This window comes from Anastrepha ludens, chromosome 3 (assembly GCF_028408465.1).
Source record: "Anastrepha ludens isolate Willacy chromosome 3, idAnaLude1.1, whole genome shotgun sequence".
Taxonomy (NCBI): Eukaryota; Metazoa; Arthropoda; class Insecta; order Diptera; family Tephritidae; genus Anastrepha; species Anastrepha ludens.
The window spans coordinates 62,347,585-62,375,295 of NC_071499.1; the positions used below are offsets into that span (position 1 = coordinate 62,347,585).

At 36.9% G+C, this 27,711-nt stretch overlaps 1 protein-coding gene across 1 annotated transcript in view; it reads left to right on the plus strand.

Moving 5' to 3' along the window:
* LOC128857533 (MICAL-like protein 2) overlaps positions 1–27,711 on the plus strand; it is an 87,612-nt gene that overhangs the window by 11,042 nt on the left and 48,859 nt on the right. Inside the window, exon 2 of the mRNA XM_054093284.1 lies at positions 7,377–7,561. Coding sequence (XP_053949259.1) covers positions 7,377–7,561 — 185 coding nt within the window. The remainder of the gene's footprint in view (positions 1–7,376; positions 7,562–27,711) is intronic.

Consider the following 27,711-nt stretch of genomic DNA (forward strand, 5'->3'; position numbering starts at 1 on the left):
GTCATTACGTGCGCTTGGCGCTGATTATTTTTATATGCCACACGAAACGTCTGTGCAAAAAGTACCACGAATTTGCCAATAAAACGGAATTGATTCAATCATTCATGGAAATTTATTTTACTGCCTTTAAAGTAATCTCCATTGTAACCAGTAATTTTATTCTAAACTTGTTCTAATCTTCAAAACATTTCCCAAAAATCGAGTTTGGAGTTTATCTTTGAACTTTAGCCGCTTTTCCGAGTTATTCCCTTTATCGTTTCAAACAAATCAATATCAAAACGTTTTACCAAAAGGAGAAACGAGGAGTTTTGGGAACAGAACAAAGCCACAAGGGGTCATATCTGGTGAATACGAGGCTTGTTTCTGGTCAAATAGTCACTTCCAAGATAAGATTTGTGAGTCGGTGCATGGACTGTCTAAGCACTGGTTCTCCAAACCGGCCCACTTTCTATGTACTCATACACTCTTCTGCGGCAATAAAAACAATGCTTATTGAGTGCGTATAATTTATTGTTTACCTTAGCGTAAGTTGTTGTCAGAGTTGACTACAAAAAAAAAACACAAAAAAAAAGATCAACCAATCCTTGATTTTTGATGAACTTTTTAATGAATTATGATTTTTGATCATTTGAGAAACACTATTCAAATGATTGTTGATCAATTTCGATGTCGATTGACTATCTCTTTACCGACAATAATGCCTTCGACAACATTTTGGACCAAAGAAATACTTTTTTTTATCGACATTAATGCACACTCTCGGCATAACACGTGCTTCACCTCGAGGCAAGAAGGATTTGACAGCAGCGAAAGAGCTGACGGTATTACAAAACGTGAGACCCAATGGCGATTGCGTAGTCCATAGTCCTTCGAACGAGCATTCAAGAGTTATACAGCAGAATTATTAAGAAGATGGGACTAGTAGAAATCTCAGTTTGTCGCACACTGGCGAATGATACCGATAAAAATGCTGGCATATGAATTCATGGATCGTTCGCGACGGTCATGTGGATAACCTCTATAGCTTAACTGGGATTTATACTTCAGAACCATTAAGAAGAGGGGAGAAAGCTCTCTTTGCCTCTCCCTCTGGTGAAAGTCAAGGGGAAGAGACAAGCAAAAGAGTGCTGCCAACTCTACTCGAAAGTCTACTGAACGACTTCTACAACCAACCGATTGAGCTACCTGACAAGTTAGTCCTGGTTAAGATATTACACTATATTGGTAAGACGGGACTAATCAAGGGAAGGAACGGCAAATTTTGTGGTTTGGCTGAGAATGACCCAAAACATATCGTATATGATTGCCCACCTATACTAAGTCAAAAAATCATAGTCAAAAAAATCGGCTAACGACTCCATACAAAATTTAAAATTGACACCCATCCAAAGTGCTTTATTTTCCAAAAAGTTTAAAGCTTGAGTGTCCCTCCACGATTCGTTTTGGAGCACGACGCTAGCCCAAATGCTCAGTTGTCTGATAGCCTAGGCTTTAAGAGATCTTATTTCAGCGATAAACTCAAGAGATCTAATTCTGTTCATTCCTTCATCCAGCTCATTCCCAAAACGTAATAATATTACAAAACGCTCATACTTTGCGAGCGTGCGAGCATATTGTATGCTATCTCCATCCTACCCATACGTCCTTCATGTAAAATTTCCTAAGCATTCTCCACGCTTTCGTTAGTCCCAGGGGTGTGGCTTGATGATCGAAACCAGACAAATCATCAACCCGAGTGCGGCCCGCTTTGAACTCTCTGTACCCTTCGTGGTTTCGATACAATCGCATTCTCGTAGTTGTATTAGTATAATTCAGATCGGTCACTTTTTGCACACAAGGTACATTTGGTATGTAAGTACTCGAAAATCACCTTGTAATTTGTGTGAATTTCATCGAACGTACAACCGGCTTCACCGTTTCGGGTGTTTATTTCTCTCATTCGCCAGCGAACTCTATTGTGTATGAGTTATTATTTCCGGTTAGTTGTAATTATAAAGCACTGCAAGTAAAACAAAGAAAAACAAAATATAATAATCGAAACGGTGCAACTTAAAATCGAGAGGAAATTAATCATTTCATTTGCGGATAACGCCAATTGTGGAGGGTTACAGCACTTCGACTACTTAAAATGTACCAAACAGCTTAGAGTTTGCCTACACTAATCAATTGACTTACTACTGAAGAACTGCTTGTCCATTGGTACTCCCCGCATGGTTCGCTGATTTGTTTTAAACTCAAAAGCACTGCAACTCTCAAATAAAAATTTAATTTTATGCTCGAATATCCATTTTCGGCAACTACCACTCCAATTGATGACTAGCAGCGCTGATCAGTAATGGTTAGACATCGGCTGTACTGGTATTTACGAGTGTTATTCCAAAATTTAAATCTACAAATTCGTATAGCAAACAGCCTTGTCAAGGTCTTTTTGACTTCAGCTATGCCTATGTAGGTACGCACGTGTGTGTATGTGTGTGTGTGTGTGTACAAGCAAATCGCTGATCTCTGACATTTTTGATTTAGCTGAGGTAATTTTTCTTTTTGCTAATATTTCCATATTGAATTCACATTTTTTATTTGATTAATCAAAAAGCAGTTCGACCAGCTGCGCCTGCGAGTTGGCGTATTTTACGGTTCTAGCTTTTACCGGTTGGTCGTTCGTTTGGGTATTTGGCTGGCAGCTGCAATCGATTTGATACTTTGGCGTTGCTTTTAAATCAACATACGTAAATACATACATACACACATAGAAACGCGGGTAATTTGTTGAAATTTTGTGCGTCCCGCAGGTGACGATAAATTTTTTACAAACAAATTAAATTTGCTACAAATTTTAAGTTGTCAATTGAAATGAATTGCATTCGGTGGCGAAAAAAAAAACAAAAAAATTAATAATTTGAAAGGTGCCGAAAATGGCAGCTAAATACCATTTATTTGTGTATGTACTAGTGAACATATGTGCATTGGTATTTTGCATTAAATTTACATATATTTTTATTGACTTATGACAAAATGTTTTTAGAGACTAGTGGGATAGGTACTTCTGCTCATAATTAACAACTACCAATGACATCCACTTCGGGTCAAAATAATTTGTTTTCAATGCCCATATTTTTTTTGCCAATTTTATATTTTTTGGTCCAAAATTGATTGCCCGACATTTATTCTCAAGCCAAAAAAAAAAAAAAATGATATATAATTAAAGCTTCAAAGTAGCCGAAAATATTTTTCAGACAAAAAAAGTTGCAGACGCTTAATTAAGTGGATGAAAATAAAAATAAGTACGCTTGTGGCCACGTAATGAAGTCACTTCATTTTTTTACAATATTCGGAATATTTATCATGAAAACATTTTTTTTTAATTATCTATATTATAAAATTATAGTTCATTGTATAACTGAACTCGTTTAAGTTGAGGTTTCAAACTTTTTCGCAAATTTTAAAAACTTATAGTAAAAGCTTTGAACGGAGAATTTTTAATAATAATTTTTAGAAAACTTCTGCCTATGTTGTTGTTGTTGTTGAAGTGATTGAGTATTTCCACTGAAATAATCCAAATTAGTGACCAGCACCGTTTTACTACCACCGTCCTCGTAGTTTTTTGTTTTAAGTCAAATCCATTTAGTGAGGTCCAAGTATAGCAGCAAATTCTTTATCTCGATGTCTGAGATCTCATTAATTTGCTGTAAGAAAGGCTTACCGAAGGAGCGAAGTCGTGCCCTAGATAGCCCTGGACATTCCCCTAAGTAGTGGAAAAGACTTTCCTTCGCCCCTTCCGCTTGACAGCTTCTGCAAATGGGATTGAAGTGTAAGTTGAGTCTAGCTGCATGATCCCCTACTCTCCAACGGCCCGTAAGGGTTGCAGTGATGCGTGAGTTGTTTGGCCGAGAACATCCTAACAGATCATTTGGACCTTTGGATTTTGTATGACGGCCATGTGTTTTTTGTTGTAATACCTGTAGTTAGTTGCTTCCATCTTCTTTCGGCTAAAGCATGATAGTGTGAAGCAATGAATGCTTTTAATGTGTTCAGTGGGGTGGAGACTACCACCGCCTTTGCTAAGTCTAGTGTCGAACCTTTCCTTGCTAGCTCATCCGCTCTCTCATTACCCCGTATGTTCCTGTGACCGGGAATCCATATCACAGTGATTTCAAGCCAATGACTAAGCACTTCCAGCTCATCTCTACACTGTAAGACTGATTTGGATGAAATGGAGTTGGAGTCCAAAGCCTTTTTAGCTGCTTGACTGTCTGAGAAGATAGCTACTCTTGCACCAACTTCCTTGTAGAGTTTTAGTGATTTGCATGCTTCTCTGATCGGAACACGCTGGCATAGTCAGAAAGGCGAATTAACAGAGATAGGTTGAGCGGCTCCGAATGGAAGCCAGCTCCCACACCACAGTTCATCTTAGAACCATCGGTATAGAGTTCGATATCGTATCTTCCAATCACCTTCCCTTTGCTCCATTCGGATCTCGGTGGTAAACGTACCGTAACGCCTTTCTTGAAGTTAAGGTCGGGGACTGTGTAGTCTGATCTGTTTTTGAGCAGCGAGGGTCCCTGTAGGAGGATCTTACTGTGACCGTACGACCTTGTTGTCCACCTTCCTATGTCTCTGAGTCTCACCGCGCTGCAAGTAGCTATTGTTGTAATGTGTAAATCTAATGGTAGCAGATGAGTTAGTACATTGAGCGCTTCAGTAGGACTGGTGCTAAGCGCTACTGTAGTTAAGATACACGCGGTTCTTTGTATCTTCTTCAGCTTAGTTTTGTTGTATTTCTTTTCTGTTGCAGGCCACCAAACTAGTGTCGCATATGTTAGTATTGATCTAACAATGGCTGTATATGACCAATTGGATAGTTTTTGGTTGGAGAACCCCATTTTTTACCCAACATTATCTTACCCTGTACTCTACGTTGGACTTCCGGCTCAGTTTGGGGTCTGGGATAACACCTAGGTATTTTGCCTGTTGGGTTAGCGTGAGACTGACGCCGTTTAGTTTTGGGAGATTAAAGTTTGGTACCTTGGTTTTCCTGGTGAATAGCATCAGTTCAGTTTTTCTCGGGTTTACACTTAAACCACAGTCCGTGACCCAATTGCTGAGTAATACCAGAGCTCCTTCCATAATCTCACTGATTGTGGCTGGAAACATTCCTGAGACCATAAGCACTACTTTAATTCCCCTTTGGTTGAATTTGGTAAGGATGTTGTTAGCGACTAGTAACCACATCAGAGGGGATAGGACTGCTCCGTGAGGGGTTCCCCTGTTAACAGAGCGTTTTACCGTGCTGCTGCCTACTTCACCGATGATTATTCTAGTTTTAAGCATGTTCTCTATCCATTCGTTGAGACCTATGTCTATGCCTAACATATTGAGTGCCTATGTAGGTTTTGGCCCACTCAATTTTAATATATAAAGTTAAAGTTTAAAATCGGTCAAGAATCGCTTTAATTTTTAATAACTTTTTTTGCGGACGAATGCTCGACTTGTTTGTTTGTTTTTTCGTATGAAAGAAAGCGCCCAACAGAGGCAATAATAAAATTTTCAACAACCATTTCAGTTTTTGAGCGGCTTTAAGCTTACACATTTTTTCATACGAGTACTAAAATTAAATGGGCTATAAAACTGCATGTGAAGCTTTAACTTGAAGGGGATCGAAACCATACAAATATTTTTCACAGTATACAAATCATTTTCGTTGCTAAGATAATCAAATAGACTTTGGCTAACGCTTGAAATGGAAATGTGGGTGGACGGAACTTTTTTCCAACATCCAAACAATGTTTCCGACTGTACTTAAAGCCTAGAGAGAGAATTTAAAAGATACGGAGAGCGCATGGAGAGGTGTGAACTAATTACTCCCCTGCAAAGTTCTAGGATTGTTTTAAGAGTCTTGACAGTTTGTAGAAACAAAGAAAATGATGCTCGTACAATCTCAGTGTACCCAAATGGTTCCAATAATGTCACGTAAATGTCCCACTTAAGTCTGGCGAAAGTCGAACGACAGCAAAGAAAATATCGGGCATCATTTTCATTCTCCGAAATATATGTACACAGTGGATCATCGATGATGCCGACCATATGTTGTGCTCAGTAATTTATCGTATCGGTGCTCGTAGCTCCCCCTTTCTCTGCCTGAGAACAAACATCTCAGTTGATTAAATATTTGGACATTTAGTTATTTTTCAGTTGTGAGTATTGCACCAACGGCACTCATGAGCTTTTTATTGAAAAATCCGTTGTACCTGTCTATTTTCTCTATGCTTGACCCTAAAATTGGCTCGTGCGGCTCGCAGCTCATCAATTCAGTAGATAGTTCTTTGCCCTGAATATCACAATGTCAAGCTCATTTCATCTTGCAACGGAGTTCAGTCTCATCTTACGTTCCAGGACTATTTTTGAAGAGATGCGAGTATTTTTTTAAGTCTTTAGAGTAGCTTGGCTGTCACTGCAGATTTGATCTTATGTCCTCGCCACCTTTCGCCAATTATTCAGTACACTGCTTTAAGTACTTCGAAGACTTCTGTTTGAGAGACTGTTGCCATATAACTATTTAAAGCAGTAAGGCATATGAAGTTACTGTCCAAATGCCATCCCACTTCAGTACTATTTTCTGCTTTGAACTCGTCGGTGTGGAAAGTTCTTACCAAGCTTCCCAATAGAATTTCTGTATTTATCCACTACTCTCTTGTGGGAAAGCTAACCACATCGTTTCTTCTAAAGGATACTCCAGGTATCAGTACGTCATAAGGTGCCAGAAACAGAATGCACTGTTCTGAGAACCGTTCAAACAACTTCCTGTGCAAATCCTAAACGTCGTGTCAGAATCCTAAGGAATGCAGTCGACATCTTTTATTTGCGTAATTTTCACTGCCCTCTCTTGTAAAGCCTCATACCTATTTTTTACAATATTTCTCTACTGCAAAAAATATAAAAATTGCGGAAAATTGCGCCAATGGATAGAGAAGTAATTTTAGTACAATTTTTATTTTTATAAATCTTGATTTATTTTTATATCATAAAGCTTGATTTCTGGCGTCAAGAAATTCATCTCTAGGCATATCTTTCGCTATTATTGAATTGTGAATGTGTGCATTTTTACTTCCAAGTGATTTTGAACAATTTAGATCTTACGCTGCTTTAAGTCAGACTCTCTCGGGAGACTGTAATGAATTTTAACTCTAAATAAGAGCAAATTTTATGAGACTTCGAATAACCCTAACAAATTTCGTCTACTGCCTATTTTGCAAATATTGTGAAATTGATACGGGTGAAGTCTTTGGTGGAAACAGAAAAATACATGAAATGTATTATGAAATATTTTTTGTTTTTCTATCTTTCCATTAACAATATACTTTTTTCTCATATATTTCCAGTGAGTTCGATAAACTAAACAAAGCCGATGTATATTACAATAATGAGTTGGCATTTACCACCGCTGAGAAATATCTGGGAATACCCGCTTTATTGGATGCAGTCGATATGGCCACCTACGAAGTACCGGACAGATTATCAATACTCACTTATCTATCACAATTCTACCAAGTATTTGCCGCACAAGGTAAGTGGAAAATTATACAATCAAAAAAATCACAGAAGTCGGAATGCAAAGCATTCAAATATAGTGGAATAACAATAACAATAAGCCAGCACATAAAAGTTAACCGCTTAAAAGGTTACGCAATTGGAGTGGCGGAAAAACTAAGCATATTTTAGAAATTTTTTTCAAATGGTCAATGAAGTAGTAGTTAAAACAAAATTTTCAAAAAAAGCCTTTTATTGTATATGCTAACTGTATAAGTTAATATATCTTAATTAATATACAAGTAAATGGGGGCTGCAAGGCTTTTCTTCGACGCAGCAAATTTTATTGAGAGTACGCGCGGTCATGCGCCAACTGCGCTTGCAATTTTTAATGTATGGTGAAACAAAACTAAAAAATTTTATAATAAACAGTTCGTAGATTTTTTGTTATTTTTTTGTTTTGTTTTGATTTTTGGCCATTTAAAAAACTCAAAATTAAAAACAGAACCATTAGAGAATTGTTTATTAAAAATCTACACATTTCCATTCGGTTTTTTACCCTGAGAAATTATTTTGATATTTACAAAATTGTTTAAATAAAATTTGGGGGTCGCTAGGAACATTCAATTGAATCTAAAAAAGTTCATATTTGAATGTGAGCCATATCTTTCGATATATACATGGCAACAGCACTTAAGGTAAGAAATGAGAAAATTCGATTAATTTTTCGCTACCACCACGACCAAGGAGAAAAAGTGGAGCAGGTGGCTGGAAAAAGTTTTGGTGTCTAAGGACGCAATACAGTATTGAATGGCATGGCAAAGCGATAAATCCAACGATTACAATTTGTAATATGAGACACGCCCTTGTAAGCTAACCATTGAAGATGCTGAAAAAAGCATGGACATCTTTCAGCCAAATCCGCATGTGAACTTGTATTCTTTTGTTCAAGGCTTGAAGATTAAAAATTGAAATTAAAATAAGGCCAGTTTGATAAACTCTGAGAACTGTATACTTCACCTTATATTTAGAAATTTTTCTCACCTTAAATTTTTGAAACATACAATTTTCATGATATCAGGTCAGTCCATAAGTTCGTGGGTTTTTCAAAGGTGTTTTCAAAATTATTAAAAAAGATGTTTAAAGTATTTATCAATCAATAATATATTTTCCTTCATTATTTACAATGTCTTCTCAACGTTTGGGCAAATTTTTAATTCCCTGTTCAAAAAATTGTTTGTCCTTGGAGCCAAAATACGCTTCGATATCCCTTTTTATAGCTTCTTTTGAGTTCTTCTTACTCATATGGAATTGAAGTCCATGGAAAAGGTGATAATCACAAGGTGCAATATCTGGAGAATATGGAGGATGCGGCATTAGCTCCCATCTGAGCTCGTTCAGCTTGCCTAATGTTTGCCTTGCGGTATGAGGTCTTGCGTTGCCGTGGCGAAACAAAACTTTGCGCCTATTCACTAAAGACGGTCGATTTTTTTTAAGTACCTCATTCAGGTTTGATAGCTGATGGGAATAATAATCAGCAGTTATCGTCTGCTTTGGTTCCAGAAGTTCATAATAAACAATACCGGCCATATCCCACTAAATAGACAGGAGAATCTTCTTCGAGTGAAGGGGTCGATTCTGGTGTTTCATCTTTATCTAACCATTGGCGTTTGCGAAGAGGATTATTGTAAAGGACCCATTTTTCATCACCAGTAACGATACGGTTAAAAAAACTTTAATATCAAGCCGTTGCAGCAGCTGAGAACACACATTCACTCTCTGCTGAAGGTTGGCCACGGAAAGTCTATGCGGAACCCATTTTCCCAGCTTTGAAACCTTTCCCAACTGAACCAGGTGCCTTTGAACAGTTCCCTGCATTGAATCTAATCTCTGAGCTATCATATCGACTGTCAAATTTGGCTCAGCTTCCACGAGTTCGAGCAAGGCGTCGGAGTTAAAGACTTCAGGACGACTATGGGTAAAATACGCACGAACTTATGGACTGATCTGATATTAAGGTATCATTTGAGCAAAAATATAAAAGCTGATTTCATAAATTTTGACCGTCGCTTACTTTGACTCTTTGTACGCAGCCTTAATTTTTAATAAAACAGATTTTCCAAAATTATATTGTTGTGAAATAATAATTCCAATGAGGCAAATATGTACGCAATTACAACATTAAATACCCTACTATTACAATACACTAGCAAGTGACATTTGGTATTTTATGAAAAAATTTTTGAGTGAATAAATTTCAATGTGAGAAAATTTTCTAAACGTGGCACTTATTTCAAAACCAACCTTCCACATCCCACCGTCAGTTGACTTCAGCAAAACACAATAAAAAAAAACCAAAAGAAAAAAAGAAAAACAAATATGCCCATCATTAATAACAATGCTTCGTTTCCGCTTTACGCTAAATAACTGTTATTCACAAATAATCTGCTGCAGTCGCAAAGTAACGCCACCCTATTTTTCGTACAGTATTTATTTAAATTGTTAATTTTGAACTAAATATAAATTGTTGGTTGGTTAAAAGTTAAAGTTCCGCTCGAGTACCTCACAGAGCCCATTTGCTAGCACTTAACTCCGCACCCCTTTCGCTCCAACACGCTTTCGATACGTAGTAACCGTGCACTGAATGGGTAAAGGAAATGCAATAAAATAAAACAAAAAAGGCGAATAATGGCACAAAGGCAGCAAAGGCAGCAAATATTGTGTGCAGAGAAAATGCATTTTTCAGCCACTACAAAAGGGGCCAATCAAATAAGGCTGACGGCGAAGGTGGGGAAAGTGTAACGCAGGCACTTTTATTATGATTTTGTGCTAATCCACTTTTATTGTAACGCGAAGAGTTTGCCTTTGCTGCCTCTTTGTTTTTTTGTGTTTTTTTTTTGTTTTTGTTTTCGTGGTTTGATGATTTTTCTTATTGTTGGTGCTGTTGTTTCTACTGGTGCAAGCAATTAACGATTTACAGTTGCAGTCAGTTACGCTGCCTGCGCATGCGCTGAAGCGTTTGATTAATTTTATCTCTATAAAGTTGTTTTTTCACACAAATTGTATACATACGTACATACACGCATACATCCATACATACATGCACAGCCATTTGTACAGAAAAGAGTTGGCTTGGATGGCTAATGGTCGTTGGCCTAGGCAAGCCTGGTTGGCAAATGGAACATTCGTGGTTAGTGGGGTAGAGTGAGAAGCTTTTAACTGAACAACGAAGGGGATGGAAAACAAGCAGTCATACATAAAAACCTACTATATACATACATAGAGGCATGCAAACTGCTCAACTTGTAAGCAATGTTTTTGTTGTTATGTGCACATGCATACATTCGCACACATGTACATGCAGCTAGATTTAGAACAAGTTCGAATCACTAAGCTTGGTTCGATTCCCTTGACATGAAATTTTGTAAATGCAAGTACTGAAACTCGTAAACAAATTTCGTTTAAAAATCAGTGCTTCACGCGTCTTGTCAGGAAATATTTTTAAGCACGGGTGTGCATTCCGAAATTTTGCTGTCTTATTTATTTTTTATTATTTTTTTTATTATATTAATTTATACTGCATACTACACAAAAACCATATAAGTCAAAGTTAAAAATATTGTGAAAAATTAAAAAAAATTCCACAAATTTTTACACCTTTTCATCAGAGTTTATAGAAAAGTTTTGGTCTTGCAGTTTTATAGGCAACGGAATTTCGGTGCACTAAAGCGCAAATCTGAAGTGGTACAAAAATTGGTTTGGTTTTTTACAATTTTTTTGCTGGCAAGCTTGTAATTTTCTCCATAAAACGAATGCTCAACATTTCTTTGCATATGGAAGAAAATACCCAACAAAGTTAGCAGAAAAAAATTGTCATAAATCAGCACGATTTTCGAGGCACTAAATTCCATATAAAGGGTGATTTTTTAAGAGCTATAGGAAAGTTTTTCAAAAAAACACACGAAAATTCAGAAAAATGCATGAAATTTTTATTTAAATCGATAGTACAGTCCATATAATTTCATGTTGGAAGATTATTTCATGCAAATGTTGGCCGGGACTGCCCTTCAAATGCTCCATCCGCTTACCCAATTTTGGCATACTCTTTCCAATGTTTCAGCCGGTATCTCACATATAAATGCTTTAATGTTGTCTTCCAATACGTTAATTGAAGCAGGCTTGTCTGAATAGACATGAGCTTTAACATAGCCCCACAACAAATAATCTAAAGGCGTTCTATCGCACGATCTGGGTGGCCAATTGACAGGTCCCGAACGTGAAATAAAATGTTCATCAAACTCGCCTCTCAACAAATCCATTGTTGCGCGTGCTGTGTGGCATGTGGCACCGTCTTGCTAAAGCCACATGTCATGCAAGTCAAGCTCTTGCATTTTGGGCAAAAAAAAGTTGGAAATCATTTCACGGTAGCGCTTACCATTCACAGTTACGTTACGATTCGCAGCATCTTTGAAGAAGTACGGTCCAATGATACCTCCAGCCCATAAACCGCCCCAAACGGTGACCTTTTCTGGATACATTGGTAGCTCTTGCAATTCTTCTGGCTGATCTTCACTCCAAAATCGACAATTCTGCTTATTTACGTACACTATTGATCCAAAATTGAGCTTCGTCGTTGAAAGTAAATTTTTCGACTTTAAACTTTCTTAACAGAACACGCATTTTTATAATAAAATTCAATGATTTGCAAGTGTTGTTCGTTTGTAAGACGATTCATGGTTAAATTATAGACCAAACTGAAGATGTTTGACAGTGAAACAAAACACGAAACGTGCGTCAGCTGTTTGAACCCACTGTTTAAAAAGATAATAGCTAAAAAATCACCCGTTACTTTATTATAAATACAAAAATTCAATGGGCTATAAATCTGCAAACCCAAAGTTTTTCTGAAAAATTCGGATTAAATGGTGTGAAGTTTTGATGAAAATCTGGTTTGAAATTTGCACAAAGTTTGAAATTTTTAAACTTTACGGCTATGCGACAAAATATCTCTTCTCTGTCGCTCTCACGTTTATGTCTCTTAGTCCCACTTTTAGGTCATGACGCGGGCAGCCCCCATAATAATACAAATTATGTCCTTAACTCTTCCCTGGTACCACGTCCGTGTGAAGCTTTCACCTAACTAAACCTCCTACCTCCTACACCTTGCGAATGCCGATCCCTTCCCGGTACTACCGTTGTCAGTTACCATTCAAATACTGTCTACCAGAGGGTTTCCTGTACGTATTTGACTACAACTTGAAAAGTTAGTGGAATTCCACTATGAAACTTTTGGTGAATACTTAGCACAGTCTCAGCTCAAAATGAAAACTATAGAAGAAAAAAATGTGAAGAGTGGCATTTTTCACAAATGGCAAAAAAATGTTTTCCAAAAATTTAAAATACAAAATATTGTACATTTTTTTTATGCTAAAAATTGTTTTATTGTGAAACAATAAATTTATTGTGAAACAATAAAAAGCTAAAATTTATGAAAATGTTAAAAAGTACCGAAGATATTTGCCTTTAGAAATTTAAATACCAAAATTTTCAACATGAAATAAATCTGAAGATTATTATTTTATTTCCAAAATAAACCTACCAAATTTCGGAAAAATTTAACAGACTATGAAATCGCTAATTTTTCGCCATGAATTCTTGCTCTTTTTAGGGCCAAGATATCGATGGGTATCATGCTTGCTATAACCGTTGCGTCTCCGTCTCCGAAGTGGTTTTGTATGCGGATGGTTCTCAATAAAATGTAAAAAGTATCTCATATGGTCTTTTATATTAAAGGGTGGTTAGGTTTTAAGGGCCGGTGTTGATTTTGAATAAAATACAATTTTTTTATGCAATTATTGTCATTTCTCTTTGTTGTGATAATACTGGTATGGCGCAATTACGTACGGAATAAAATATCGACCAAATGGGAGCCGCAGCTCGGCGGCACACCTCCATCCGATGGCCCAAATTTTCGATGACGCTGAGGCATAGTTGAGGTTCTATACCGTTAATGTGCCGAATTATCTCCTCCTTTAGCTCTTGAATTGTTGCTGGCTTATCGACGTACACCTTTTCTTTCAAATAACCCCAAAGAAAGAAGTCCAACGGTGTCAAATCACATGATCTTGGCGGCCAATTGCCATCGCTGCGACGTGAGATTATTCGGCCATCAAATTTTTCGCGCAAAACAGCCATTGTTTCGTTAGCTGTGTGACAAGTGGCACCGTCCTGTAGAATCCACATATCGTCCACATCCATATCTAGTGATACGATAGCGAACACTATTCACAGTAACTGCCTGACCAATGATGCCGCCGGCCCATAAACCGCACCAAACAGTCACTCTTCGTGGGGGCATTGGTTTTTCGGCAATCTCTCTTGGATTATCATTCGCCCAAATGCGGCAATTCTGCTTATTGACGAATCTACTGGTGAAAATGTGCTCCATCACTGAAGATGATTTTCTTCGAAAACTGGTCATTCACTGTTGACCGTTCTCATAATAAGCCTGAATAACTTTAACGCGTTTCTCGATTGTGTATCTTTCCATGGTTCAAATTGAAGTAGTCTGAAATTAAAAAATGTAATATGAAATGCAGAAAAAATTTGACGTTTAGATGTGGTACACATTCAATAACGGCCCTTGAAATTTAAATACCCTTTATAATATTTTACCTTCAGTAATTTCGCCCAAATTTCCGCCATTTCTGGAAATAATAATGCCCGAGATCATAATTAGGGTTTGCATCATATGAGCGTATCGTACTCTCCCCGTAGCCTCCTATTTTGAAGGAGGTTACCTCTGATTTCTTACCAGTGCTGACTTGAACCGCCTAGTTTTTCTCTGCTAGTTTGTTGCTGTTTCGATTGGGAAGTTTACTTCTATCTAATATATCTTTTTTTGTCTGTTAATATTTCAGCCATCACATTCAGCGTGAAATCAACTACAAATCCTATAATTCCAACTACTGCAGACAGGGGTAATCGAACCACATCATCATACCTGATATTCCACGTCTTTCGGTTCAGCTATGAAGCCAAGGATAATAGATTATAAAGTTTGGCCATCCGAAGCACAAATTATGAGTGTAACTTCGTCAGCTACGTCATACGTGACACGGCAGCAGAATTCTACCAGCTCATTTCACACGTATTCTCATGCTTTTCCAATCAATAGTTGATCAGGCGACAACGAGAAAAAAACCCGGTAGCATTGGCTGCGTTGATTTTTCTTATATCACCAATGAAATCCCAGTTTCTGCCGACCTCTATTGTAAACAAATCGCTCCCACATCCACTATTACATTAGCAAATCAGCTAATTCCTTTAAAATCGGCGAGAGCCCGTTAACGGCCTAGAGTTGGACACAGTTTCTAAATTCTCCCACCGTACTTTGAACTCTGCAGCGCTCCTGCTGTTATAGCATAATTTTTCCTCTGTAGACTGCAGAACTATTCACGACTCTGTTAACCAAGTAATTTCTTACCCATTATATTGAAAATGTAAGCAGCCTATGGAATTGAAGCCGTTTTCCACATCCAAACTCACCATTGCATAATATTGCTTTTCCCCAAGGATGATAGATTTACGAGGTTTACTCTTTAACTATCGTAAAAAAGAAAATGGTGAGGCGAAATTCGGCTATCACGTCACTGGGGACTCAGCAGCCAAATTCTGCACGATCATTTTACATGTATTCACACACTCGTATAATCAGTCGTTGTTCAGACGGCAACGAAGTCGCATTGGGTGATTGTTTTCGTATATCACTAACACAGTCTCAGTTTCTTGTAAACACGCCCCAAGTGACGTTAACCCATCAGCTGATTCTGTAAAATTCGCTCAGAGCCAAATAACGGTATGCTAAAGAGCTCACCTTTAAAATCTTTTCCTCATGGCTTTTCATATCCAAACTTGCCATTGCTCAATATAGCCTTTCACCACCCATCCATCGGCGCTATGGTCGAACTTTGCTTTCTGAAGCCGTACTGATGTGATGATAATCCAATGTCACTTTCGCGAAACTTACCACACATGCGCATACTCATATACATATGTATGTATGAGTTCCATTTCCCACATTTAACTCTTCCATTTGTAAATTTGGCCTTATACTTTATTATATATTAGTTATTATTAAATAATGCACGATTGCCGTTGATTACTGAACTTTAAGTATTTTTTGTGCTGGGAAAATCAACCACAAATAAACTTTAAAGAGAGTTGTGCAATAATTGCGTTAATATGCCACAGCCTTAGAGGAATTGCCGTCAAATGGACTCGGATGTGCGCTGAGCTAATTAATTCTCTTCGTGCAAAAGTGCACTCATACACATACACACCTACATGAGCATCTATACGAGAGGTGCCAGCAACAATTGAAGCGCCAATTAAGTACCAAGAAAAACTCATTAACGCCACTGCGCTTATTAACGTCAACGTCAGCAGCAAAACTAGCTTGGCTTATGAACGGTTGCTTGCAACATACCACACAATGCCACCAACGGAGCGCGGCAGCCCTCCACAGCAATGTTTGATTTATATACCCTCTATTTCAAAAAATGCCCAACTTTTTGAAAATAAAAGCGATTTCTTTATACTTTTTTGGGAAAAATATTAAAGAAAAAAATGTTTTCTTAATCCACATCTTGACCTTCTGCTTCAAAGCAACTGTCTTCGAGGATAGGACTTTTTAAAAGAAAGATGTTCTTTAATTTTAAAAATCTAGATTTTTGGTAAATGTTATTTATTGATATCTGTTTTATGTTTTTATAAGTTTTTATATATTTTAATACGTACTTGTAAATTTCTTTTGCTCTACTTAGTACTCTCTCGACGTCATAATGAATTTTATTTCTTTTATTTTGCTTTAACAATACGAGGAATGTAAAATGATCAGCTAAACTGGTTGGTTGGTTGGTTAGAGTGGTGATTCATCCAGAATCTAACTAGTGCTTCCGCACCATTTTGTTTAATAGTTATTTACTCGTACAGCAAGACTATATCCAGTCTGTGTGGTTTAGAAACCCTATTAGGTTGTTGACGTCTAAGCCAGACAGTTGCTCGAGACTCTTGAACAGCGGTTTGCCCAGGGTTAACATTCTGTCCTTCCATAGGGCAGGGCATTCACAGAGAAAATGGAAGATTGTTTCCTTTTTCTCCGGTTGTTTACAACTATGACGATAGACCAGAAGCCAGCTATGACTGCCGTTAGTCTACAGTCAGTAAAACTATAAAAAATAAATACAAGGGAATTAAGAAAAGTTTGCAAAATGTATGATATTTTATATATTATGTTTTTGCAAAATCCAGCAATGGTTTTAATTTTGTAATAATCTGATAATGTTTCAATTTAAATCTTAAAAAAAAATCTGTAAGAGTGAAGACGACAAAACATAAACTTACTGATGAATGGCCGGTCGAAATTCCGCTTACAACGCAGTAAGAAGTTCGCCATGCGACTCTTTCCGGCTTTCGACGTTAATTCAAGCCCGTAGAAATTCCCAATGAGTTACAAACTGTACATAAAACCAACGCGGTATCTCTTAAGGCCATTGTAAGTAAGATTTCAGATCGAACATTTTTTCGTGGAAGACTAGCCTCGGGAAGAACGGCTGGCATCTTCGACCGACGAGATAAATGTAGCCATGGGAAAGGCATAGATTTCCTAGTGGGTCTTCGACAAGCAAAAATTATAATTAGTGAATTACGCTTAAATGTAATGGCAGTTTCGTGAATATTGTGGAATAATTTATAATACACGAAGAAATTTACTCAATGGTTACCACGAATTTTGAACGAGAATCTTAATGAAGCTTGAGTTAGTTTTTTACAATATTTCCTAAGAATGTTCACTAACGGAGGGTCTATCAACTTTAATATAATCACAGCAGATGACTTAACATGTTTTTATGTGGTAAGTACGACCCGAAAACCAAGCAGCTGTCAATGGTATGAAGCCCATTAAGGGCAAATCCACCTGTTATGACAACAAAAGCTAGCAAAGAAAGTGATGATGATCTTGGTTTACTTCATCAGAGCAAAAATTATAGCTGGTCTTCCTCCCGATATTTTTTAGTTAATATCTGTCAAATGGTAAATTGAAAACTGCCTACCAAAAGTATTTGAAATTTTATTGGGAAATAGAAAAAAGAGGAACTGCGCCGCCTATCCACACTGACCAGTAACTTAATTGCATTTTCTGGCATCTAAGAAATTCGCCCGTCGCTAGCCAGATCTGGTCCCGCGTGATTTCTGAGTATTTGCAAAAATAAAGAAAAGGAGAAAAGTTTTCGATAGCAAAAAATTGGTTCTTACACCTTTAATTGATTGTTTGACTGAGCTCCGCCTTCTATTTGCCTTCTATTTGTGGTGTGCGTGATTTTGAGAACTGTTTTCCACAATTGATTTACAAATTAAAAAAATGTATTGGAATAAAAATAATTTTGTGGGAAAAAATAAGAAATGATAAAGCCTAAAAATATGAAATTTATTTTATAAAATATTAATTTTTTATATAAAACATACGAGTATAAAAATATTAAAATTTGTTTATGATTTTTTCCTCGCAAGTTAGGAAACTTTTGTTAGCACCCTTGCAAATGTTGTTGAGTATGGTGATCACAGCAGCTTGAATGGCCTGAATTTCACTCGAGTGATCGAATTTCTTTCGAGACCGCTCAGACATCGATGGCTGAACTTGATGAAGGAAGACATTGAAAACTAAATTTCTGCCACTTTTTTTTTTAAATTCCTCCTTGTTTTTCCGAAAGAAAAGTTCTTCCACTTTTCACCAAATTTTGAACTAAATCTATTAAAAGCATATTTTGATCCTTTCACTGATTCTCTGTTGATCCCTGAAAGACCATATTTGGAAGAGAAAAACTGAGGTTCGTAATTCTCTCCATATTTCAGTAATTTTTCAAAGAATACTCCTTACGATATTGAGTAAGAATAACCTAAAAAAACATTTTAAAATTAGACTGTGGGAACATGGGACGGTGCAACTTTTACACTTATAAATCTAAGTTGTTACTAAAACTAAGTTTGGAAGCGCAAGATTCTGACATTACCTCTAGAATAATAATGATTGGTTAATACCAAATCACATAGAAAATAAATCGTACTTATCTTGGGCTTGCAGGTAGTTGACTAATATAAATTAATGGTTATTACTAAATGCAATGGTATCCATGATCGCAAAAAGACCACAATATGAAAATTTTAACGCACTTTCCCGTGTTTTATATGATATAACAACCCTTAATAACTTGTCATTGAGAAGGAGTAAGGCAAACAAATTTTTGTATTCGTTTGTCAGTTTCAACAATCCAAAAATGCAGAAATTCACCGACGACTTTCGTTCAGCTTCTGGACACTGTTTATTATTGATAAAAAATAGTAGGGTTTTTTCGGAATAGAGGGTGCAGCAGCTGTGTTAAGTGGTAAATATTGCAATCTTCCTCACAGACACAGTAGCGACCAGTGCAGCTGAGCGCTGTGGGAACAATGTCATTTTAGCGATTATGCAATGACAGCGCCAGAAATGAGAAAAAACACACATATCACCCAAACAATGATGTAGATGAAGAAAAGAAATGAAAAACTACGACAAGAAGAGCACACAATCCACCTACATACATGCACACATACGTACAGTTCCATGTTGTTCGTTGCAAAAGACGCAGAAAAACTAAAACTTTTGCTAGTTTGCTTATTGTTTTAAGATTTTCCAGCTGCGCAAACTGCTGTTTGCCGCCACCAACTTACACGTTGGCTATGCTGGTGGTTTTATGTATTTTTATTTTTAAGATGTTAATAAATAAATAAGAAGTCAACAAAAAGAAACTACAACAAACACACAGTGTCAATGGAGACGTTCCATGCTTTGCGCGCCTCGCAGCCGAAGATGACACACTTTTGATTTGGGGACTGAGTAGTCAAAGAAAAAAATATGTACGTAGTGGTACATGTGCACCTACATATGCACATACATATATACATACTTACAATGAAGAACTGTTCGTATATTGGTTTTTTTCTTGTTTATTTTTGCCATACTTTTAACAATAGTTTGCCACTGGTTGTCCCATCTCCGCGCTTCGCATTCAAAACAGCCATCGATTTTGGCATTTAACAATTGATTAAACGCGACTTTTGATATATCACGATTTCGTTTGACTTGTGACTACACTTAGTTTGCAACGCTTGCAACATGAGATGTTGCAATTTTGCACCTTGGCTTCGCTGCTAGCATTTCAACTGCAGCTTCTGCTGATTGTAATCGAAAAAACTAAAAAATTAGAATTATGCAATGCTTACGGAAAATTGTAATGCAGAAAATGCTGTTTTTCAGAAAAATTAAATACTGCACACACACATACATACATGCATTAATAAAACAATAGTCGCTGCATTCGTTTACAGTTTATCGAAATACTATCAAAACTATTTTTATTCTTAAACAACTCTTTAGCCTTGTTGCACTTATTTAGTTGACCTAAAAACTTCCAATTGCCCTGTAGACAAACCTACTGGTTCTGAACTGTACTAAAAATCACCGGTTGGTTATGCAGTTGAAGTAATTCGTTTGACTAGAGCAAAGCGAAATGTCAGTTGTCAGCCTCTGCAGCAGCCCTACTCTAGTCAAGACCTACTTCATAATGGACAAAAGAGCGCTACATAATGTATGACCAAAATCACCAGTATAGGATGAGTTGAAAATGTAAATAAAAATTGACAAATGGATGTTATTTTTAAATTCTTCCTTCGCCTTAATCCAAATTTATTTATAAAAATTTATCATCCAAGTTTTTTTTCGTTTTTTTTTTTTGAATAACTCTTTTCTTAATAAACAAAAATTATTTTGAGTGATGGAAATCTTTATTTTCTAAACTTTTAATTCGATTCATGAATGCCTAATTGTTGAGAACGTCAAAATATCGATGTGGAAGGCCGTTCAGCTATACTTAGCGCTACAGCAGAAATATTCGCAAAAGAATGTTCAGTTTTTGGTGTGCCACTCTTTACTCCACAGAACCAATCTTTTAAATCTTTTCACCAACCTTTGAATTGTCGACTCAATCCGATGATTATTTCCACCACAGAAATCAATAATTTTGTGATATGTTCTTCTTAAAGATCGACTATTTTTATCGGGTCAGTTCGTGCGTTTTTTAAAGGTGGTTTTAAAATTAATAAAAAAGATGTTTAAAGTATTTATTAATCAAAAATATATTTTCCTTCATTATTTACAATGTCTTCCCAACGTTTAGGCAAATTTTTAATTCCCTGCTCAAAAAAGTGTTTGTCCTTGGAGCCAAAATACGCTTCGATATCCCTTTTTAAAGCTTCTTTTGAGGAGTAGTTCTTGTTACTCATATGGCATTGAAGTCCACCGAAAAGGTGATAATCACAAGGTGAAATATCCGGAGAGTATGGTAAATGTGGCATTAGCTCCTATCCGAGCTTGTTCAGCTTGCCTAATGTTTGCCTTGCGGTATGAGGTCTAGCGTTGTCGTGGGGAAACAAAACTTTGCGTCTATTAACTAAATACGGTCGATTTTTGTTAAGTGCCTCATTCAGGTTTGATAGCTGAGAGGAATAATAATCAGCTGTTATCATCTGGTTTGGTTCCAGAAGTTCATAATAAACAATACCGGTCATATCCCACCAAGTAGACAGGAGAATCTTCTTGGGGTGAAGGCCATCTCTAGGGGTCAGTTCTGGGGTTTCATCTTTATCTAACCATTGGCGTTCGCGAAGAGGATTATTGTAAAGGACCAATTTTTCATCACCAGTAACGATATGGTTCAAAAAACTTTAATTTTCAAGCCGTTGCAGCAGCTGAGACCACACATTCACTCCCTGCTGAAGGTTGGCGACGGAAAGCCTATGCGGAACCCATTTTCCTAGCTTTGAAACCTTTCCCAACTGAACCAGGTGCCTGTGAACTGTTGCATGCGATGAATTTAACCTCTGAGCTTTCATATCGACTGTCAAATTTGGCTCAGCTTCTACAGTTCGCTGACATAAAAAAGGTAACGTCTAGGAATTATTCACTACTGACAACTGGGCGTCACTTTTAAAAGGCGCTTTATAATCTTTTCATTTTATTAACGAAAATGTCTATCGGTATTAGTCCTGCACTAACGTAGGAAGCATCATCAGAAATTGTACGAAAGCCGCAGATAGTCAGAAGAGTGCTTAGCCGTTAGACGGATATTTATATTCAATGGACGAGGACGAAGCAGACTACTCTACTGCATAGATCTCTTTTCCTATGATTAGGGCCAGCCGTATTTGTGGTGAGAATAGGCGGGTCATTGGGTTTCCGTTTGAAGATTTGAAGCTGAATTGAAGTTTTGTCTTCTACGTCTCTTTATTTTTATTTTTTTATATTATATATAAAATCTGTAATATTGGTTTTAGTGGGGTTTATTTGTTGGTAGCAGTCCTTAGTTGAGCTCCATGAAAGTGGTGTTTGGGGTAGAAATATTTTCTTTTATGTTTTTCCATGGCAGCGTTCTATCGTTAGTACTGGTTTGAAGCGTTCTGTCTTTAGTACTGGTGCGTGAGGTGCTTGTTTAATGGTATAATTTATTAGTAATTCGCCGTCTAATTCATTTCTGGTCATTTTGACATGTCACGGCAACCAAATTAGTGTTAGTTTGCACTGATTCTTCACTATTATTACGTTTTTCTATATGTACAACTCGGGAACACTACTATGAAACTTTCAGGGATTACAGAGCATAGTCTCAGCTATTACTCGTAGTGACAAAAATATGAAACTTTTTCTACAAATCTTTATTTTTTTCAAAAATTTTCATTGGCTATACAATTTTATTTTTTCCCTTAAAAATAAAATTTAAAAGCAAAATTTAAAAATAAAACATAAAAGCAATAAGCAAAAATTTAAATGTATAGAAGATAATTCACTTAAAGGGTTACATGGGTTTCGTGGGTTCAAAAACTCTATTTTTTTTTGCTTATTAATTCTACAACATCTCAAGAATATTATCCTAATTTTTCAAGTCGATCCGAATAATAGTTTCGGAGATACAGCCTTTGGAATGTGTGCGCTCTAAGCCACTTTTATTGTTACTCAAAACTCTAAACGCGTTTTTCTCGCAACTGTGTTTTCAAAGTCGGTTGTCAAATGTTCTCGAAAACTACTCAACCGATCTTGATGAAATTTTTTTCAGGTGTTCGAGATACAATTTACTCGTGCCTGAACGAAGGATTTTTTTTTTCAATTACAACTATTAAAAAAAAAAAAAAATAGCAAGAAGTTTGACCGAAATTTTCATTTTTTTGGAAAAATGCCTGCCAAAATTCCAATTTTTACTTTTTTTTTCTTTCCTTCGTTCAAGCACGAGTTTATGGTCTTAACTAAAACATTTTTTTTTGTTTTTTCATTTTTGATGATCCTATCAGGAGTTATGCTGACAACGCGGACGCACCTTTTTTCGAGGGGTCACCGGAGATGACGTCACAATGGAGGAGTTTTAATTTTTTTTTTTCTTTAAAATTTCAGAGATTATTTTTTAAATATGTATCTATAAGACAGAAGAAAGTTTGAATTAAATAAATAATTTTTTACATAGAAAAGAAAATATTGAAAATTGGCCTTTTTTTACCCGCCGAAGCGCATTTACCCCATAAAAAAATTTCAATATTGCATAAATCTCAAAATTATTAAATTCTTTCCGTTTCCTTATTATATTATATTTTAAAATAAACGAAGGCGCATTCATTAAAGGTGGTGGCACTAGACCAACAACAATGTTTTGTACGTTTGATTGTCAAAGTATTGGCAGTATTGGCAAAGTAAAAAAATACAAAATTAATTCGCTTTGTTTCATTCTGGGCTGACATTCACATGAACACGGCGAAAGAAAAAACAAATCAGCTGACTTACCGATACCACCTTTAATTCGCCTTGAAATAAACCCTTTTTCATAAAAATCCAATCCATTGGATCACTTGACATGGAATGTATCTTGAATATTTGTTTATCTTCGCCGCTCAAAATATTTCTTATGCTTATTTTCGTGCCTATCAGTCGAATTTCGCAGAAGCTCACAGTCGATCAATGGTCCAGCAAAAAATTGCTTGCGCAGCATATAAATGCACTTGAGAGTACGGAGCTGCATATTCAGGCTTTATTAAAAACTTATACTACTAATAAACCTACCTTATTCGCTTACCTCTCTTCCACATCATTCAACGACCATAAAAATATTTATTGAATATTGGAAAATGAAAGGGATCATGCTGAGTTCGTACTTTAAATTTACAATAATAATTATTGAAGACCTTTGGGCTCTTGTAAAGCGCTCACAGTCTCCCATCTACTCTCTCTCTAGGCTCACAGCCAAATGAGTGCCAAAGCAAAGAAAGTAAAATGTCTGTTTACGACCACAGGCATCAAAAAATTCCTAGAAATTCGCTCACCTCTTGCCTTCTATAAAGCGCAATTGTTTATTGTTTTTGTAGTGCACTAGGGTTGGTGGCCGTTCAGGCGCGCTTTTGCCGATGTCGTCGGCCTTACTCAGAAATGATTGCCAAATAAAAATGAAAAGATACGAATACAACAACAGAAACACTATGAACTCAACATAAATGCAACAAGTGAGCACCCCGCCATCCGCCATTCGTCTCAAATGCGATCGTGATGCTGTAATACTTTACTTACTAAAGTGAGGCGACACGATCGGCTGGCAGAAGTTACAATTTTACTTTCACTTCTTGCTTGGCTATAGTAATAATAGTAACTGATTTGGAATCGTTGTGAGATTTCACAGTTCACTTGGTTTTTTGTTTTTTTTTTTTTTGGTTTTGTTTGGTGGGGTTGCTTTCTACAAGTTTTTTCTTCCGTTTGCTTTGCAGATCTACAATCAGCTAAATTACAACTGAAATTCTTGTCGATTGTATAGGATCGGCACGATTATTGGCTGCTTTTGGCAAGGCTGTTTAAAAAGGTAGCGAGAAGGCATTGAACTGTTCGCCGTGTTATTCAAGTTGCAGTTAATGGAAGGTGATTTCAAATTGTGTGTAATTTTGTAATAAATGATAGGGGAAAACGTGATTGAAATTCGCAAATTATAAGAGAGAATTTATTCATTCGATTTCTCATTGCACCTATTTTATGTATGAAATTTTGATTTTTCGAAAGCGAGCTGGGAAGTGGAGTAGTTATGATTCATGCAGCAAGAAGCTTAGAAAGTTGTGGATACTTACAAAAAAAAAAAAAAAACTGGAAAGCAAGTAAGGCGATTTCATTTTGAAGCAAACAAATGGCATTAAAATTTTATTTCACAACTGCTTTTAATTATTATTTTAGTAAAATATTTACGAAGGTGTCCGTCATATGCGACGTGTCCCCTATTTAAGCCAGCAACATTTTCACCTATTATGGCCATATTTCTTTTGTTCATTTATTGATTATTATTTTTCAATGAAATTTTAGCTCATTATATTATATAATAAATATCATATTTCAAACTGTATACAAAAATTGTAAAAAAAAAAAAAATTTTGGCAAAATTTTAATCTTTTTACTCAGATTTTGAAGAAAATTTTAGAGTATGCGGTTTTATAGCCCATTAAATTCTAGTACAAAAGAGTGCTAGTTTGAAGTGACTCAGAATTCTTTTTGATTTTTGATAATTATTTTTCTTAGCGCATTTTCTTCCATAGAAAAAATTCCAATCAGCAGAAAATTACATGGCACGCGATGAGGGGAGCCCTAGGCATCAAAGTGGCGAAAACCCAAAAATTATGGGATAGAGATTGAAGTGAAAGAAATGTAGATGAGACGTGTGGCACAACTAGGAAGAGAGTCTCCAAATAGTCAGATTTTGTAAACCCATATGAAAAGTTAGGTTAGGTTAACAACGGCAAAAGAGGCAATAGGAAATAGGCATGAAAGAGAAAGTAGTGCATTAAGTAGGTTATTTAAAGAGCCAACAATAAAATGTTTCGAGTAGGACCAGAAATATTGACCAGCGAATGTCACCGCCACGCAAAAAGATGATGTCTTCGAATTTTTCAACCAATTATTTCAATATTTCCCACCCTGTATTGTAAGTGGCGGGCATGCTATTGAAACTACATATTTTTGGGGTCCCTATCATCAATTTTAGGTCACAAAAAGTCTTTTATCCTTGTCCAATATCGGCTGTCATTGACTGTGAGCGCAGCTTCTAGCGGGACTTCGAAAATGTAAGGACAGGTAAAACCGCTGGACCAAAATCATATAAAATCACTGACTTTTTCAAAGAGTCTGTAGAGTCTGCTCTACATTTTCGGTGCGCTTAATCCCACAATTTTGCTTGTTTACGAGTCCTTTTTACCAGAAATCAAGCTTATCATTGTAGATGCTTTTTTCACCGAACGCGAATAGGTATTGATTTCGATAAAAATTTTTATTAATTTCCATGAATTATTGAACTGCAGTAGCCGAATGGTTAGGTGTGACTCTCATTCGAAAGTGCACAGATTCGAGTCTCCGTGCATGAAACACCAAATGACAGAAGTTTTTTTCGAATAGTAGTCGCCCCTCCGAGTTTATTTCTGCCGTGAAAAAGATCCTCACAAAACACCATTTGCCGTTCGGAGTCAACTTAAAACTGTAGGCCCCTCCATTTGTGGAACAACCTCAAGACGCACGCCACAAACTGGATGAAGAGCTCGGTAAAACACCCAATAAAGGGGGTAAGCGCCAATTATATGCTATCTATGGTTATCTATGGTTGAATGTTGAGATTAAATAAATAAATTTTAATCAAATTTGACAGTTGTAACTTTTCCAAGATGGCTACTAAATACTGTCAAAGTTTGAACGCACCTATTAAAAATCCCTATAGAATTTTCTCAACAAAACTTTTTTATTTTGTAATGCGCAGTTCAAAAAATGCTATCGTTAATCATTGGGACCCTCTTCTTTCACTTGTGTAATTTTTCCTCACTAGAGAGAAGTGAAAAAACACAAATGCGCTCGTAAAGCGGTTTCTTCTTCTTCTTAATTGGCGCGATAAACAAAGCCGAGCTTAACAAAGCGCGCCAGTCGTTTCTTTCTCGTGCTAACCGGCGCCAGTTGGACACACCAAGTGAAGCCAAGTCCTTCTCCACCTGATCTTTCCAAAGCAAAGGAGGCCTTCCTCTCCTCTGCTACCACCAGCTGGTACCGCATTGAATACTTTCAGAGCCGAGCCGGAGACCTTGTATCCATTCGGACGACATGCCCCCATTCGCTGCGCTATGCCCTTGTCGTCGTAAAGCTCATACAGTTATCGCCTGCGATATTCGCCGTTGCCAACGTGCAAAGGTCCAAACATCTTACGCAGAATCACACTCCAAGCGTCGCTTCATCGGATGTTGTCATCCAAGCTTCTGCGCCATACGTTAGGACTGGCATGATGAGAGTCTTGTAGAGTGTTAGTTTTGTTCGTCGAGAGAGGGCTTTACTGCTCAGTTGCCTACTTCGTCCAAAGTAGCACTTGTTGTTAATATAGATTCTTCGTTAGATTTCAAAGCTGACATTGTTATAGGTGTTAATGCTGGTTCCTAAATAAACGAAGTCTTTTACAACCTCGAAATTATAACTGTCAACAGTGATGTGGGTGCCGATAGGCGAGTGCGCCGACTGTTTGTTTGAAGACAGGAGGTAATTTGTTTTGCCCTCGTTCACCACCAGACCCATTTGCTTTGCCTCTTTATCCAGTTAGAGAAGGCAGAACTAACAGCGCGGTTGATAAGGCCGATGATGTCAATATCATCGGCATACGCCAACAATCGGACGCTCTTATAAAATATTGTGCCTGAGCGATTAAGTTCTGCGGCTCGTACGGTTTGGAACCGCCAAAAGATCATGGTAGTTTAAGGGCTTGTGTTATAAGGCCAAGAAAGAGGTGGCTTGATGACGTCGAAGCAGGCTTGAAAGTGATGAATATTCGTAATTGGAAAAATGTAGCAAGAGAGAGAGAGAGAGAGAGAGAGAACTGGAGGAAGATTGTTGATTAAGCTATGGTTCACCATGATGCAAAGAATAATGAGATGGCGCCCATCGTGGTCCCGTTACTTTGCGCTCAGCGAATTTGACAACTAGTTACGTGATTTTAGCTCCAGTATGGCCAGATTACCATTTTCGTAACTTGATTTAGCATTTTTTTTTTGTTATTT